The sequence below is a fragment of the Thamnophis elegans genome, chromosome 5 (genome assembly GCF_009769535.1).
Source record: "Thamnophis elegans isolate rThaEle1 chromosome 5, rThaEle1.pri, whole genome shotgun sequence".
Classification (NCBI taxonomy): Eukaryota; Metazoa; Chordata; class Lepidosauria; order Squamata; family Colubridae; genus Thamnophis; species Thamnophis elegans.
Genome location: NC_045545.1, coordinates 78,708,128 through 78,723,375, shown reverse-complemented (window position 1 = coordinate 78,723,375; position 15,248 = coordinate 78,708,128). Strand labels below are relative to the sequence as shown.

Below are 15,248 nucleotides of genomic sequence, written 5' to 3'. Positions count from 1 at the left end.
AAAGATTAAAAAATATATTCAAGAATGTTAGCAATTTGTGTTGCTTATGAAACCCTTAAGTTCCAATTCAAGGAACTGGAATTTAGTCATGTATATTTTTTCCATGTATATTAATATAATTCACAGTGTTGTGGTGGTGGAGAAAATAGGAAGAAAATATTCAGAAGACATAAAAAATGACCCTCAAAATAGCTGCGCCAAGTCTCTGAAAAGTTATGGTGCCTCAATAGTTTTGTCACTTCATAAGTACCCCACTCCCCCATGTTTCACCTTCCTCCAGTAGTTTGCCACATCTGGACGTCCATAGGTTCTGGATCCTCACTTTATACATTACTGATCTTCCTATTTTTTTAAGCTTGCACATCGCTCAGGAACCATTCACTAATGAGTAATGCTCATGCAGGGATGGCTTAAAGTCAATACAATCATAAAATTATATCATTTTTTAAAAAGCAGTAAAATTTAATGCGGCATGCATTAAAATAAGAAATAGATGTTACCAGAAGAAGCCACTTAACTGAGGACAAGAATGACAGCTAAACGGAATCTGAGGCCTGCTTAGAAGAGTCTAAATTTTAGCCCAAATGGCTGCAATAAGATCTCAGTGTCTGAGAGATATTAGGACAGTTCAAAATGTTTTTTTTTGTGGGGGGGAGGGGAGATTGATTAAAACATATTTTGAAAAATGGCTTCAAGTTAAATATCTATTTTAGTCAATTCCAGTATCATGCTTAATTTTTAGTTTTAATGCAAGATTTTACTTGAAAGTGTCATTTCTTTGGGATTTAAGTGCAGAGAAATGAGACTTGCTGGAGTGGAAGGTGGAAGAGTTAGAAAGAGTGGTAATAGAGTAGAATCAAAGGTGAGAAAGAAGCTTTATAAAAATCAGGAGAATGTGAAATTGGAGAGGTGGTGGGTTGTGTGAAATTTTCCACAGATGATGCTGGTATTGGTTTTGACTGACCTACAGAAACTTACTGCAAAAGAACTATATACCCTTTAACAGCAATATGTGCACTGGTGGAGGGTGAGCTAAGTGGATGGGGTCAGCATCATAGATAGTCTCTGGAGAAAAAAAAGAGGCATCTTAGCCACTTCTGATAGCAGTTTTGCAATAAATAAAAGCTGAAGCTGAGCCAGAATTCTGGATTATAGGAACTTGTTTCTGGCCCTTCGGCAACTGCTATAATAAGTGTGAAAAACAACATCAGATTCGGAGATTAAAAGATCAGATTCGGAGTTAAAAGCAATTTGAATAGCTCCCAAGCAACTAGTGCTAAGGCTTTCTACCCTGTTTCCCTGAAAATAAGGCCTCCCCGGATAATATGCCCAATCGGGCTTTTGAGCACATGCACTAAAATAAGCCTAAGCTCCCCCCCAAAAAAAATATTGCAACGCAGCAGCCATGAGGTGACAATGCTCACTGCCTCCTGCACCTCAAAAATAATAAGACCTCCCCAAAAATAAGGCCAAGCGCTTATTTTGGGGGGGAGAATCAAAAGAAAATAAGACTCTGTCTTATTTTAGGGAAAACACAGTACTCAAATTGAAATTGCTAATCATTACCTTTAAACAGCGGTATGCTTCAACCAGTCTAACAACCGGTTCGCTCACTGCGCGCTCACGCACGTACAGCAAACACACACTTCACACATGCGCAATGGATTTAAACAAAGCTAAACAACTTCCCTTCTACTGCAGCCCCGGTGAGTAAAACAGCTGAGGCGCGGCAATCCACTCGGCCGCCCATATCAGCTGGGCAAAAAAAAAAGGACATCTATGTGAGCATAGCGCAGGGGCGGGCAGGTGGCCCACCTGAAGGTCGGAGCGAACCGGTTCGCTCTTGGCTGATCTTCGGAGCTACCAGTACACCCAAACCGATCCCAACCGGTAGAATCCCACCCCTGTTAAAGTCCTAAACCACACAGCATTGGAATGCTTGCCAGGATTGAACCTGGACTTTTGTCTTCAAAAGAGGGTGTATTGAAAGTCCCCGTCCCACCCTTCGTGAGGTTCATGGGTATGAGCTACCCAACAGAACTTCTTTCAGACAATTTTGGCTCCTTGCAACTTCCTTCTCCTGGATATACATATGTGCAGACTCTGCCTTGCTATTCCATCAGTAGTCCCAAAGGTACTTTTTCAAGAGGCAACTGGACTTTCTGGTTTTTCTTTGAAGACCTTTTGCTTCTCATCCAAGAAGCTTCTTCAGTTCTATTCGATCAGTACATCAAGTCTATATCGTTTCAGCAAACCCTTGGTCCCTAATGGTCCTAACTGCAGGTATTTCTGTACATAAAATGAATGGGATGAAACATTGCATTTAAATAGATATGGACTTCTCAGTGTAGTATATGTGAAATACTAGCTGCAGTTCCCAAAGACTTGCTCCAGTTTAAACTCATTAATCTTAGGTTACAGATTATATGATGCTGGTGTTACCAAGGGACAAATAATGTTTATTAAGTTCTTGTTTTTCTAGAAAGGGGAGCAGATGGTACTTCAGGTGTAATTGGAAACAAACTATGTTTAGCAATAGTATATCGACTTTATGGTTGCCAAATGCTTAATTTTGTTTATGCCTGTGCATGAATGCTTTAGAGAGAAAAAATAGTCAAATACAATTAAAGCTCTTTTCTTAGCAATAATATAGAATGGTTATTACTTGTTCTGTTTTAACTGAAGGAAGAATCCGAATCCAGCAGGCTTATTTGAGGAGTGGGGATTCTTTCTGTTAGGATTTTTCTTCCCTGTTCCATTAGACTTACGAAATAAGCAGCTTAAATGCTTATTAGATATGCATTACTACATAATGTTGGTGATAACTTTTAAGGGTCATTCATATCCAATATGTCATATCCATAACAGCATTTCCCATTTGGTGCTTTTTAAATATCTTGCCACAATTTCCCAATTCTAGCCAATGCAGCCAGCTGGTTTTTGGGCCTCTGCCACGCATTCGCATGGGGCACGTGGGAGACACATGCATGCGTGGGGGCGGGTCACATGCACATGCATGGGGGAGAGGCACAAGTGGGGGGCATGCACGTATGCACAGGGGCAGGTGCATGCATGGGGAATGCATGTGCATTGCATTATGGGTACGCACTTTCATCATGTGGTGAGAAAAGGTTAGTCATCACTGATATATACACATACATACATACGTACGTACATACATACATACAGCATACGTACATACATATTAGCACTGATGATGTTACCTAATTTGGGTAATGAAAGGTCTGCAAGAAAATAACCGAACTCAGAGTACACCAAGGACCCCTTAGGCTTTTTGTTTTCTTTTTTCCAATCTTGATTTCCACAGGTCTAATCTATGAAATAGCATCCACTGGCTATTTGATTCTCTTATCTCCTCACTGCAAATGGCTTCTTAACTTTTTGTTATAATAAGGACATGATCATGCTATATTTATTTCTCCATGTAGGTGGAGATAGCATCCAGAATGGGTTGACCTTGTCTGCTCACTGATTGGACTGAGTCTGTCAAAGCTGTTTAGACACGCCCTTGTTGCTGGGACCTACCAGCTTTTCGATTCAGTCAACTCAACAAGACAGACATAACACCCTTCTCTGGACATTTGACTTAATTTGGACCTTAACCTCATCTTTAATTCCAAAAACTTCTTGTGAGATAGTTTCTCCACCACATGGCATGGTTAATTTACCACATAAAATGAGTTGTAGATGAAATCAAAATTCCAATTGTTCTTTAATTCTTTTCTAAAGTCTTATAACTTCTCTGTAAAAACAAATAGGTGTCTTCCATAGAGAATAATCTTGGATGCAGATTGTTATCAAACTAATTATAAACATAATTGTTGCTAATTATTTATTAATATGTACTTTGGTGCTTAAACTAACTGCTTCCTTTAGGTGCAGCCCTATTTTCTAACTACTCATATAAACAGAAGCAAGTCCTTTGGATTTAATTTGCATTAAGGTTTATATTGTTAATTATTAACTAGGAGTGACATGACTAGCAGTGTTCTGATATCTCAGGCGTTGCCACAAAGAAGAGGGAGTCAAGCTATTCTCCAAAGCACCTGAACACAGGACAAGAAGCAATGGATGGAAACTGATTAAGGAGAGAAACAACCTAGAACTAAGGAGAAATTTCCTGACAGTTAAAATAATTAATCAGTGGAATGGTTTGCCTTCAGAAGTGCTCCAACACTGGAAGTTTTTAAGAAAAGAAATGTATAGGGTTGAGCCAGCAGACCAAGTTCCCTTCCAACTCTTGTTATTCTGTTTAAATGTTTAGCACATTAGTCAGACACCAATATGATTTTGCCAACAACCATTCTAATCTCAAAAGTCCAATCTGATTTATTTCCAGGAGTAAAAGTTCCTCGTAATTTTCGACTGCTGGAAGAGCTAGAAGAAGGCCAGAAAGGAGTCGGAGATGGCACAGTTAGCTGGGGTCTTGAAGATGATGAAGATATGACACTTACAAGATGGACAGGCATGATTATTGGGCCCCCAAGGGTAAGTATTGGTTTAAAGATATAAAACTATTGCTTTGTTTTTAAAAATCTGATCTCTAGTATTATAATAGGATACATTATTTTTTTGTGATTGGTTTTGTAGTATACAGTAGCTCATCGTATGAGAGGGTTATATAATGGTAAAATCCCATGTTTAACTTCTTTTCTTTGCCTTTTAAAATGATATGGAGATTCTATTTCAGTTTTTGTGTTTTAAAGTATATCATTAAATTGATTGTTGTTCAACTGATTATTTGACGAAATAGGTAATTTAATCACAATTTCTTTTTTGCACATATTAATGAATCAAAAACTACTAAGGCAAAACTTAATGTGGAAAAGTTCAGCTTTACAATAATAGATGAGAGAGTAGGATATGAACATACGTTTGAATGCCATATGCTGTGCATAAATTGTGGACGTCTTTCCTAAATGGAACTTCGAAGCAATTTTACTTTTAATGGATCTATTCATCTTTTGAGGACCCAACTCTGAACAAAACTGCTTTAAAGAATTCATGTAGGATTTCTCAGTCTCTTCAGATGAAAAGCTGCAAAAATAAAAGTTAGACGGAAAATCATATGCCATGTTACTTTGAAATCCCAAGGAATAAAGATAGTACACTTACTAATTTTTCATAATTAAAATTGACAAGTTAAAACTGAGGGTTTTATATTTGCTTATAGCACCCCCCATCTGACCACGGAGGAATATAGAGCATGATACCTAACAGATATAAACAATGTCAGGAATAATTTTCATGGAGGTTGCTTAAATATGCTTAAAAAGTAAAGGTAAAGGTTTCCATCACACATATGTGCTAGTCGTTCCCGACTCTAGGGGGCAGTGCTCATCTCCGTTTCAAAGTTGAAGAGCCAGCGCTGTCCAAAGTCGTCTTCGTGGTCATGTGGCTGGCATGACTAAACACTGAAGGCGAATGGAATGCTGTTACCTTCCTACCCAAGTGATCCCTATTTTTCTACTTGCATTTTCACATACTTTCAAACTGCTAGGTTAGCAGAAGATGGGACAAGTAACAGGAGCTCACTCCATTACATGGCGCTAGGGATTCGAACCGCTGAACTGCTGACCTTTCTGATTGTCAAGTTCAGCGTTTTAGCCACTGTCTCTTTACCTATATTATAGGTAAATATACTTACCTATAATATAACCACATTATAACAAAGCATTATGCTATATAGACACAAGTTTAAATTATAGAAGAACTGTTCAGTGTAGCTTCAGTTTCTTCAGGTGATTTTTGTCGAAAACATAGATGTGAGGAAATCTGACTGGTGGCCACCCCATTGATCACCAGGTTTAATCTGGCTCCTTGTGTCACTCCATGTGTCTCTCTCCTAAAACTGCTTCTCCATGAAAGAGAATGACTATCCCAGATAAAAGTATACTATGCTTAAGTCAGGGCGTACAACATATAATGTGCTACACTGCTTCAACTTCTAGAAATGCTCGAGGGGCATTTGTAGAATGTCAAGAGCAGGACATTTGGATGGACAGATTTATGTCTTGATTTACTGTTTGGAGCATCCGGATATCAGAAATTTAATTAGAAAGCATAGACTCAGACATACAGTTTTTAATTTAACAATCATTAAAATAACATTCGTTTGAATTGGGAAGCCCCAGGATGTAAAACCAGCCAATGAACAACCAAGGAAGTAGCAACCAAATGAAATTCTAGGATAACATCACAAATAGAGCATCCAATGAAAATATTGATATAATCAAAGGGGGATTTTTCCCCTGAATACTAGGCTACACTGTCACATTCCTTTTAATACTAGATCTTCAGTAAGTCTTTCAAGATGGGAGAGACAGGACATTTTTGTTCTGGAACTTTCCTAGTTGAAGCAAAAAAAAAAGTTCTCTTCAGAAGTTTGCTTAACTTTTCTAATTTTTCTCTGAAGCTGAAAACCATGTTAAGTATTTTAAAATTTCCTCATGAATGCATGGACATGTCATAAAAACACTGAGTTGAATTCATCTTGAAGCAAAGTTTATAATATGAAATGGTAGATATAAATATTTCTCTATATGTTGAATTATTTATTTAGATGCTTAAGTATGCTTATCCTAGGACATTTTGAAAGTTAACACATTTCCACCTGATTTAGATTAATATGCTTTTTTGCTGCTGATTATGATTTAATTTATTTACCATTTATTATATGTTTAGACAATTATATTGATTTTTATTAATTATTTCATGAATGTTATTCTGACATTAAAAATATATGAATCATTTAACTTTTCCAATAAATTTTAAATGGAGCTTCTTTTGTGATGCAGTCTTAATTTATTAGTCAAAAGTCAGGTCCAAGATCAGCAAAGAGGATAAAAGAATTCAGCTTTCAATCAAAACCAATTGATTTAAATGAGTTTTGTCTGGAAACAATGCCACATTTTAAAAAATATCCTCATGAATATCTATTGGGTGTACTTAATTTTTTCTATGTTTGGGCCTAGTGCTCATCTTTATGTGGTTACTAGTTTTGAGAAAGCATTAAAGTATGTATTATTATTTTATCAATATAAGTTGCAGTCCAAATTGTATCCTAACTACTGTCATGCTGCACTTGTAGTATACCCATTTATAAGCCAGAATGTTCTTTGGGGAAAAAATAAGAGTACACTGATAATAAATGGAGTTTGCAAGTCAATAATTTGTACTGAGGATCTTAGAATGCATCTGATGGAAGATATTTTGTACATATTTTGCTTTTTGTAATTCTTGGAGAAGCCTAGTATAAACATAGTTATTTAATGGTAATGAGGCCCCAATATCCCAAGGTAAGCAGAAAGCTTATGCATCATACAGTTTTCTATCAGTTCTCCATATCCTCCAAAATCAGATATTGAATAATGGAAAGAAATTCTAAGAGTGATTTTTAGTCCAGTAGAATATTTACATCCAAGCAGTGATTTAGTAGAGTGCCAAATTGTAGGTTCTCTTCCTGCAAGAGCAAGTTCAGATATTTTGACTTAATTTAAAAAGACAACCACTTGTTGAGAAACACATGAAATTGTGTATGTCAGATAAATAATTAGTTAAAAAAAGAATTAGGCAATACATCTTCATATTTTTAAATGTACTTGTCCATCTGTAGTTATCATTATTTTACTGTATTATGAAATGTGCGTGTAAATTATGTTCATTTGGCGGGTGGGGGGAAAGAAAGAAAATAAAAAATAATTTGAAACTGATCTTGTATCTGATGGTCCTTTGGTTATGGATTACTTGACAGAAATATTTCTTTTTTCCCCCACAGACTATTTATGAAAACAGAATATATAGCCTTAAAATAGAATGTGGCCCTAAATATCCTGAAGCACCTCCATTTGTAAGATTTGTAACGAAAATTAATATGAATGGAGTAAATAGTTCTAACGGAGTGGTAAGTTTTTCACTATTTCTATCCTAACAGTAATATTCTGTCAGTTTTTCTAGCAGAATAGGAAAGCAGCACATTTCTGTAAGCATGCAGCTAGTTAATTATTATTCTGTTTTGGATTTTTTTTCGGTCGTAAACATTTGAGAAACTACATATTTTACAAATTTATTGATGTAGGCATTATAGTTTTTTAATTGATTCAATATTTTAAGTCTTGAGACCAGTGTTTAAAAACATAACAATACAACAGTATATCAAATATAAAACAATAAAATAGATGTGGCCCACAGGACCGCCCTGGAAACAGTGAAGGACTGACCCACGGTACTTCTGCCAGTGAAAATGGAGCTCAGGAGGACCGCACACAGACATCCCAGGCTGTGACAACCTCCTGCAGCCCTCTCCGAGTGAAAACTAAGCTCGGGGGAAGGGGGGGCAGCCAAACTCTGTTTCTGCTGGCAAAGGGCTGCAGGAGGCTGTTGCGGCCGAAAATGGGGTGCAGGAGCCCATTTTTGCTGGCAGAAGTGATGTCCTGTTGGCTATGCCCACCATGGTCCCCCAAGGTCAAACACAACCCTGATGCGGCCCTCAATGAAATCGAGTTTGATACCCTGTTCTAGAGGATCTGAATTGTCTAGCCCTATTCCAGTCTAGTTCAATTCCAAAGATGGCTTAGTAGCTTTGACAGATGACCTGCTCCAGAGAAAAGGCAAGAGAATGCAGTTAAACATAAAATCCTTCTGAGTTGACCATCTGACTCAGAAATAGGAGGTCCTGTTTATGGAGTTCCTTTCCTACCTCTGTGGTTGGCTCCCTATAGTGGTTTTAGGAAGCTTTCTAACCCTTAGGGCAGTTAGGGATCTGGCAGGGGCCTATACTCTCTATCCTATTCAACCTCTATTAGAAGCCTCAGAGATCATTAAGGAGTATAAAGTTTTCAGTATACTGCATTGTTTGTCTAACTAGTTTTTTTTATGGAAGCTTCTATGTAAGTAATGAAAAAAATTACTTTCCATACACAAAGCCAAGTAATGGGCAATGAGATTGAGAATGTTAAAACAAAGACATTATTTTAGGATATATAGAATTATTTTGACTACAACTCTTCTATTGATCAGTGATAATGAAAGCTATCCCATGGCTTACATTTGTTTCAATCTGATGCAGAAGAGATCATATTTATTCAGTATTGAGTTATTTTTTAATCTTTTAATCCTTAATAATAATTACTCATGAATGTTTAAATCCCCATGGACTAGTGTGACACCCTTTATGTTGTTGAAATTGCTTCTGTGCCAGTATTCAACGTAGCAGAACATTTATTAAAGATAAATTGTACTATTAATTCTTCTGCAGTTGAGATATACCTCTATTTAACTGCCTAAGAAAAATAAGCAAATCATTTGCAAACATATGAATTACATAATGCTCTATTTCTATATTAAGTTCTGGACAGTTATTAAATTATTCCTATATTCTGAGCTAGAATCTGTAATAAGTCCAACAAAAGAGGTATGGGTAGATTATCCTTGTATCAGCCTGTTATTTTGATGAAAATATAGGTAACTAAAATGCAGTTGCAAATTATTGCTGAATGCTGCTGGTTACTGCTGTTGCTCAAATTCTATTTCCAGTAATAATTTTAATAGAAATTTACTTTTTATTTATACTGTTACAATGTATATGTTTTCAACTGATTTCTTAAAAAGATTCTTTATTTTGTTTGAACTTAGACACCACCAAAAGTTGTGAATATACCAATTCAAGAAATAATGAAATAATAGAAAGACTGACTTTACATTTATATTCTAGGTATTAAAGGGAATATGAGTTTCAGGATGTAACTAATAAAAAATTTTGATAGAAGAAAAAGGCACCTTTGATTTTTTTTTTTTGCCTCTTTCAAATAACACTGCTTTCCAAAACCAACAGACTGTGTGCAAAGTAAACAAATAAGCCTTAAAAGCCCAGTTTCTACAAATTTGAATTGGCCTCTGTTGATTGATTCAATAACTGTTTATTGCTTTTAAAGATTATATTAAACAGTGTAGCCGATGTATGAAATCCAAAGAGCTGGTGTTGGCATGCTTAACACTTGAATATTCATGACACGGTCATTAATATTACAGGTAGCCCTTGAGTTACGACCACAATTGAGCCCAACATTTCTTGACACCCTTGATGTAACCATAGGGAGGCTGCAACGGCCATAAGTGTAAAAAAACGGTCATAAGTCACTTTTTTCAGTGCCATTGTAACTGTTGTGCCTCGCCAGCAGATTCAGACAGTGAAGAGGTTGGGGAGGAACATGGGCCAGTCCTGGAGTCTGGGAAAAGCTATGATGAGGGCTCTGTGTCGGAGGCAGATCTGTATGCCAGTTATCAGCTGCCTTCAGAGTCAAACATCAGTGAGGCAGACGAACAGCTGTAGCCTGTTCCCAGTGTGCGCATGTGCAGAGTTGCCAGACGAAGGGAACAGCATAAGAACAGGGGTCGACTTGGGAATAAGGCCACAGGTGGATGATAAATGGCCCTCCCAGAGGAAATAAAAGAGGAGCGAAAGGGAAGTGGAGTTTGCAAGAAACATTTAGTTCACTTAATTAGCTCATGACTCTCCGAGACTCCTTGCTAAGTTTTGCAGATATCGGCCTGCCAGCTCTGTACGCCAAATAAGGTCTGTGACTGTAAATCCTCCCTTGAAAGACTTCGCTGGATGTGAATGAGCAGAATTCACAGTAAATTAATAAAAGAGGGGTTTTTGTCAGGACCAGGAATTTGCTTCATGCTCTTGGGAAACCTCGGTCAGAACAGTAACTTCAAATGATCACTAAATGAACAATTGCAGGTCAAGGGCGACCTGTATTTAAGAACAGTCTCATTTTTACAAAGTGATACATCAACTAGATTGGGGCTGTCTAGTTGTATTCAAGGAATACAGGCCAGGGACCTTTTGCGTTTGTGAAATTTTGTAGCTCTTTAATCCTAGGCCTGACTGTTTTAGTTGTTGAAATAAGGGACATGAAGCTGTTTGAAACCTAAGTTTGTTCCTTGTTTTCCACCAGGTTGACCCAAGAGCCATATCAGTCCTAGCAAAATGGCAGAATTCTTATAGTATCAAAGTTGTTCTGCAAGAGCTCCGGCGTCTAATGATGTCTAAAGAAAATATGAAACTTCCTCAACCACCTGAAGGACAATGTTACAGTAATTAATGAAAAACAAAAAGAAAAATCATGCCCCATCATTCAATTTAAGCTCTCTTCATTTTCCACAGTAGTAAATTTTCTAGATGCATCTTGTAGATCTCCAAGTACTGGAAAGGAAGTTCCCATTGCAAAGGAAAGTTTATCTTGAAATACTGTAAATGATACTAATTTTTTTTTTTCCCATTTGACAATAAGTTGTGCTATAACAAATAATGCTGTCCTGTGTAACCACTGTCCACATAGTTGAACTTCTGGTATCAAGAAAACTCTATTTAAATTTATTACTGTCAAAGACCAGTGTGTCACATTGAACTCGACTGTGAAAAAGCATAAAAAGCATACATCACACAATCACAATGCTGTGTGTTTGGCCTGGGTTTATATCTTTTCTCCCGTCTCTCTCTTTCTCATGCACACACACTCTCCCCCCCCTCTCTCTCTTCCCCCCCTCTTCCTTTCTTTTTGTGTGTTTGCAATAGAGTTGATGCTCAGGGCTATTTATTAGAGTAGACATGGAGAGCACAATCCGTAGATCGTGATCTTGCCCAAGCCCTTTTGAAAAGAGTCTGGGCCACAATATCCTTGATTCTTGCACAGTTCTCTTTTGATCCAACGGGGCTTGCCCAAGACAATGTTCCCAAAAGATTGTGCCATAAGGTTTCAATTACCAGCTGCGTCTGGGTTGTATGGACTACTAATGGGATGTTTTTTGGTATCTTCGGTCATCCCTCCCTTTGTGCAAGCTCTAGTAAAATGCTGAATGTCTCCAGGGTTGGTTTTTATTTTTCTGCTTTTAATGAATGCTTACACAGCCATTTGGGGCAGGTTCTTCTTTCTCCCAAAACCTTTGCTAAGGCATAGATTGTATATCTCTCTCACACTTTCTCTCTCCCCCCCGGAATGAGGGCCTCGGGATGACAGATCTGGGGGAACTTTTCAGACTTTCCCCTCTGTCTTTCTTGTCATGGTTGGGGTGCTGCTTTCTTTTTGCCCCTTCTATGATGCTTTACATTTGGCCAAAAGAGGTAAGTGGCTGGCAAACTGCCTGATTTTATTGTTGTTATTATTGTTATTATTATTGTTGTTATTATTATTATTATTGCTTCATGCTTGTCAATTTTGGGGTGGGGCATGGGTAGGGTCTATAAATTAATCTTCACCAGCTGATAAAACAAGAATGTCTGGTTTTGCTCACAAACAGCCTTCCCTTCCTACTCTGTGGCAGCTTCCCTATCAGAAAGCTAGCCACGGCTGACATATTAGACAGGGTTTTATGATACAGTGAAAGAGTAGTCATTTACCAGGAGCGTCTGAGTCTGTTAAGAATGGCTAAATATTCCGAAAAGATCTCTACACGGATGTTTGAAACAAACACTCCAGCTTTCTGAGCTGAAGGTCACTACCTCTGCTTGAATGGCGATGTTAACTGCTCATCAGCATGCCTAACTTTGAGGCTCCGTAGCAGCCTGCCGGCATAAAAGACGAATCCACTTTGTGAAGATTGGAGATTGTGTTCTGCAGAGAGAGAGAGAGAGATGCTTTTCTTTCCTAAAGAATCAGATGGTGCTGCCATGCATGGTGGGTGAGGCTTCTTGGCAAATCACTTCTTTTTCAGACTCCTTGTTTTGGACCACTGACTGCTGAAACGTGGATGCAAAGCTTAAATGCAAACAATCCAATGTATCCTCTTTAATGAAAATTTAAAAAAAACCCGCAGTGTTCATGTAAAACAAAAAGCAAAAGTCAACGTTTAAAAGCAGAAGTATCAAGTCAATGAATAATTGATGTTTCCATTAACTCTTTTAAGGAGCATATTAGTTGTAAGGATTTAACATCCTCTGTAATTAAAAAAAAAATTAACAGTATTCCATAAGCAGCCTTTTTATTGTATCAGACCATCGCCTGATTTTAATATAATAAAAAGTGTGCATTAATATTACTGTGCTGTAATTGTATTTATGTTTAGAGTGGAGATCTCCTCGGAGTTGAGGCAGAGAGGAAGACACACAGTGTGACTGTCTCATTGAAATGATTACCCTGATCTTTAGAGCAGCCGTCACCAACTGGTGGTCCACGAGAAAATTATGGTGGTCTGCAGAAAAATTATTTGCATTTTTTATATTGCACAAAATTAGGGGTCCTCAAACTACAGCCCTTGGGCCGGATACGAGCAATGAATGTTTGTATTACTACAGAAAGTCTCCTCCTTCAGGGTCTTTTTGTGTGGGCCGGGGGGGGGGGGGGGCAGAAATTCCAACTTGGGCTCTGCTTCAGCCTCCTGGTTGAAGAGGCTTTGAGTGAAGGCTGGAGGGAAGCACCGCCAATGGCAAAGAGCCAGAGGGCCTCGTTCCAGTGGGACTGCATCATGGCCTGGAACTGGCTGACCATCTCAGCCCACTAGGCACCAGTACCTAGCCTTGCACTCCCACAGGTCCTCTGCTTGGAAAGCCTATGCTCATAGGCCTTAGTGAGGTGCTTCTGCTGAGTCTCCTTCTCAGCCGAATCCAATTTGAACTGAGCCAGCTGTTTTGCCAACTCTTTCTTGTGGCTGCTTAGCTCCAACAACTGCATTCTGTTGGGGCCCTAAGGAGCCTGGGCGGGGAGAGGCAAGTAGAGGCCAGCTAGGTGCCCCTTGATGTAAGTGACATCAAGTTAGCCACACCCACCCAGCTGGTTATTAGGCAGATCATATTAGTGATCCAGGGGATTTAAAATTATGAATTTAGTGGTGTCTGAGGTCCAAAACATTCGGAACCCTTGTTTTAGAGGACACTAACAATGCTTAGGCAACTATCATAGATGTTACTGGAGCTCGCCTGATTCATTTTGATTTATCGTCCCTGCAATTAAATGTAATATTGCTACAGAGTTCAGAAAATGTTTCAATACTGTGATGTGTTATTTAGTTATAATTTGGGATTGTTCTGTAAAATGGTTGGAATAAGGATTATCACAAACAAATGGGAAGTTGCTGCAGTTTGATTTGACATGGGAATTGTACAACTACAAATGTAAAGTTATCTCAGAACACTTTATAACAGGGGTCCCCAACCCCCGGCCTGGGGAAGCCCACTACCAAGCTTTCTGAGGTTGTTGACCCAGATGACTCTTTTCTGGTGGCAACTGGGTTCCTTCCCTCAGAAAAGGGGGGGGGGGGTAAAATGCCATCGTTGCTGTCAACCTGGCCACAGAGCATCAGAGTGCTTGGGTGGGGAAAACCCAGGAAACTAAGATTTGGGTTTCCTCAGATGTGCCAACATGACTCTCTTAATAAATTTGAACTTTGAGCAATACTTTGCCTTGGACACTGATTTAATTTTGGATGTTATTTGGAACCCTGACACATTGAGCTGTTCAGAACCGGGGAGCAGAAATGATGGGTACGTGGACACATCCCGGCTTGCACAAGCAACAACCAAGCATCTATGCGCATGTTCCATTTTGTTGTTACCTAGCAACACGAAGCTTCGTCCTCATCCTGATAAACCCCTTTTATTTAATTTACAATTAAATTCCTCTCCAGCAAAGTTCTGGCTCACAATCTTTCAAGATAGTTCACAATTACCAACCTTTATCAGGCTTGGAGAGTGGCCAGGCCGAGATCTTTTAGATGCTGCAATACTTGGCAGGAATGAATTAATTGTCTCCTGCAAATACCCCTCCCCTTTCGCTCCTCTTTTATTCCTTATGGGAGGGGCCATTCATCGTCCACCTGTGCCCTTACTCCCAAATCGACCCTTGTTCCTTTGCTGTTTCCTTTGCTGTTTCCTTCGTTTGGCAACTCTGCGCATGCGCGCTGGGAACAAGCTTCAGTTGTTCATCTGCCTCACTGATGTCTAACTCCGTCGTCAGCTGATAACTGACACATGGCTCTGGCCCCATCTCTGCCTCTGACACAGAGCCCTCATCAGAGCCTTCCCCAGACTCCAGGACTGGCCCATGTTCCTCCCCAACCTCCTCACTGTCCGAATCTACTGCCAGCTCTACTAGCCGGGTATGTGAGCCCACTGCCTGTGCAGAACTATACTCTCTTCCCCGCCTCTCCCCCCCAAAGACGGAAAGATTGGGGAACAACATTCATTTTGGCATGACACCTTCAGTAATTGGAGGTGGTTTCTGTACAAA

At 38.9% G+C, this 15,248-nt stretch overlaps 1 protein-coding gene across 2 annotated transcripts in view; it reads left to right on the top strand.

Moving 5' to 3' along the window:
- The window catches only part of LOC116508837 (ubiquitin-conjugating enzyme E2 variant 1), a 32,608-nt gene extending 19,546 nt beyond the window's left edge, over positions 1-13,062 (top strand). For both annotated transcript variants that reach the window (XM_032217596.1, XM_032217597.1), the window contains exons 2-4: positions 4,361-4,509; positions 7,799-7,924; positions 10,983-13,062. In XM_032217596.1, the coding sequence (XP_032073487.1) occupies positions 4,361-4,509; positions 7,799-7,924; positions 10,983-11,129 (422 nt within the window). In that variant the 3' untranslated portion in view covers positions 11,130-13,062. The remainder of the gene's footprint in view (positions 1-4,360; positions 4,510-7,798; positions 7,925-10,982) is intronic.
- Positions 13,063-15,248: the final 2,186 nt, after the last annotated feature.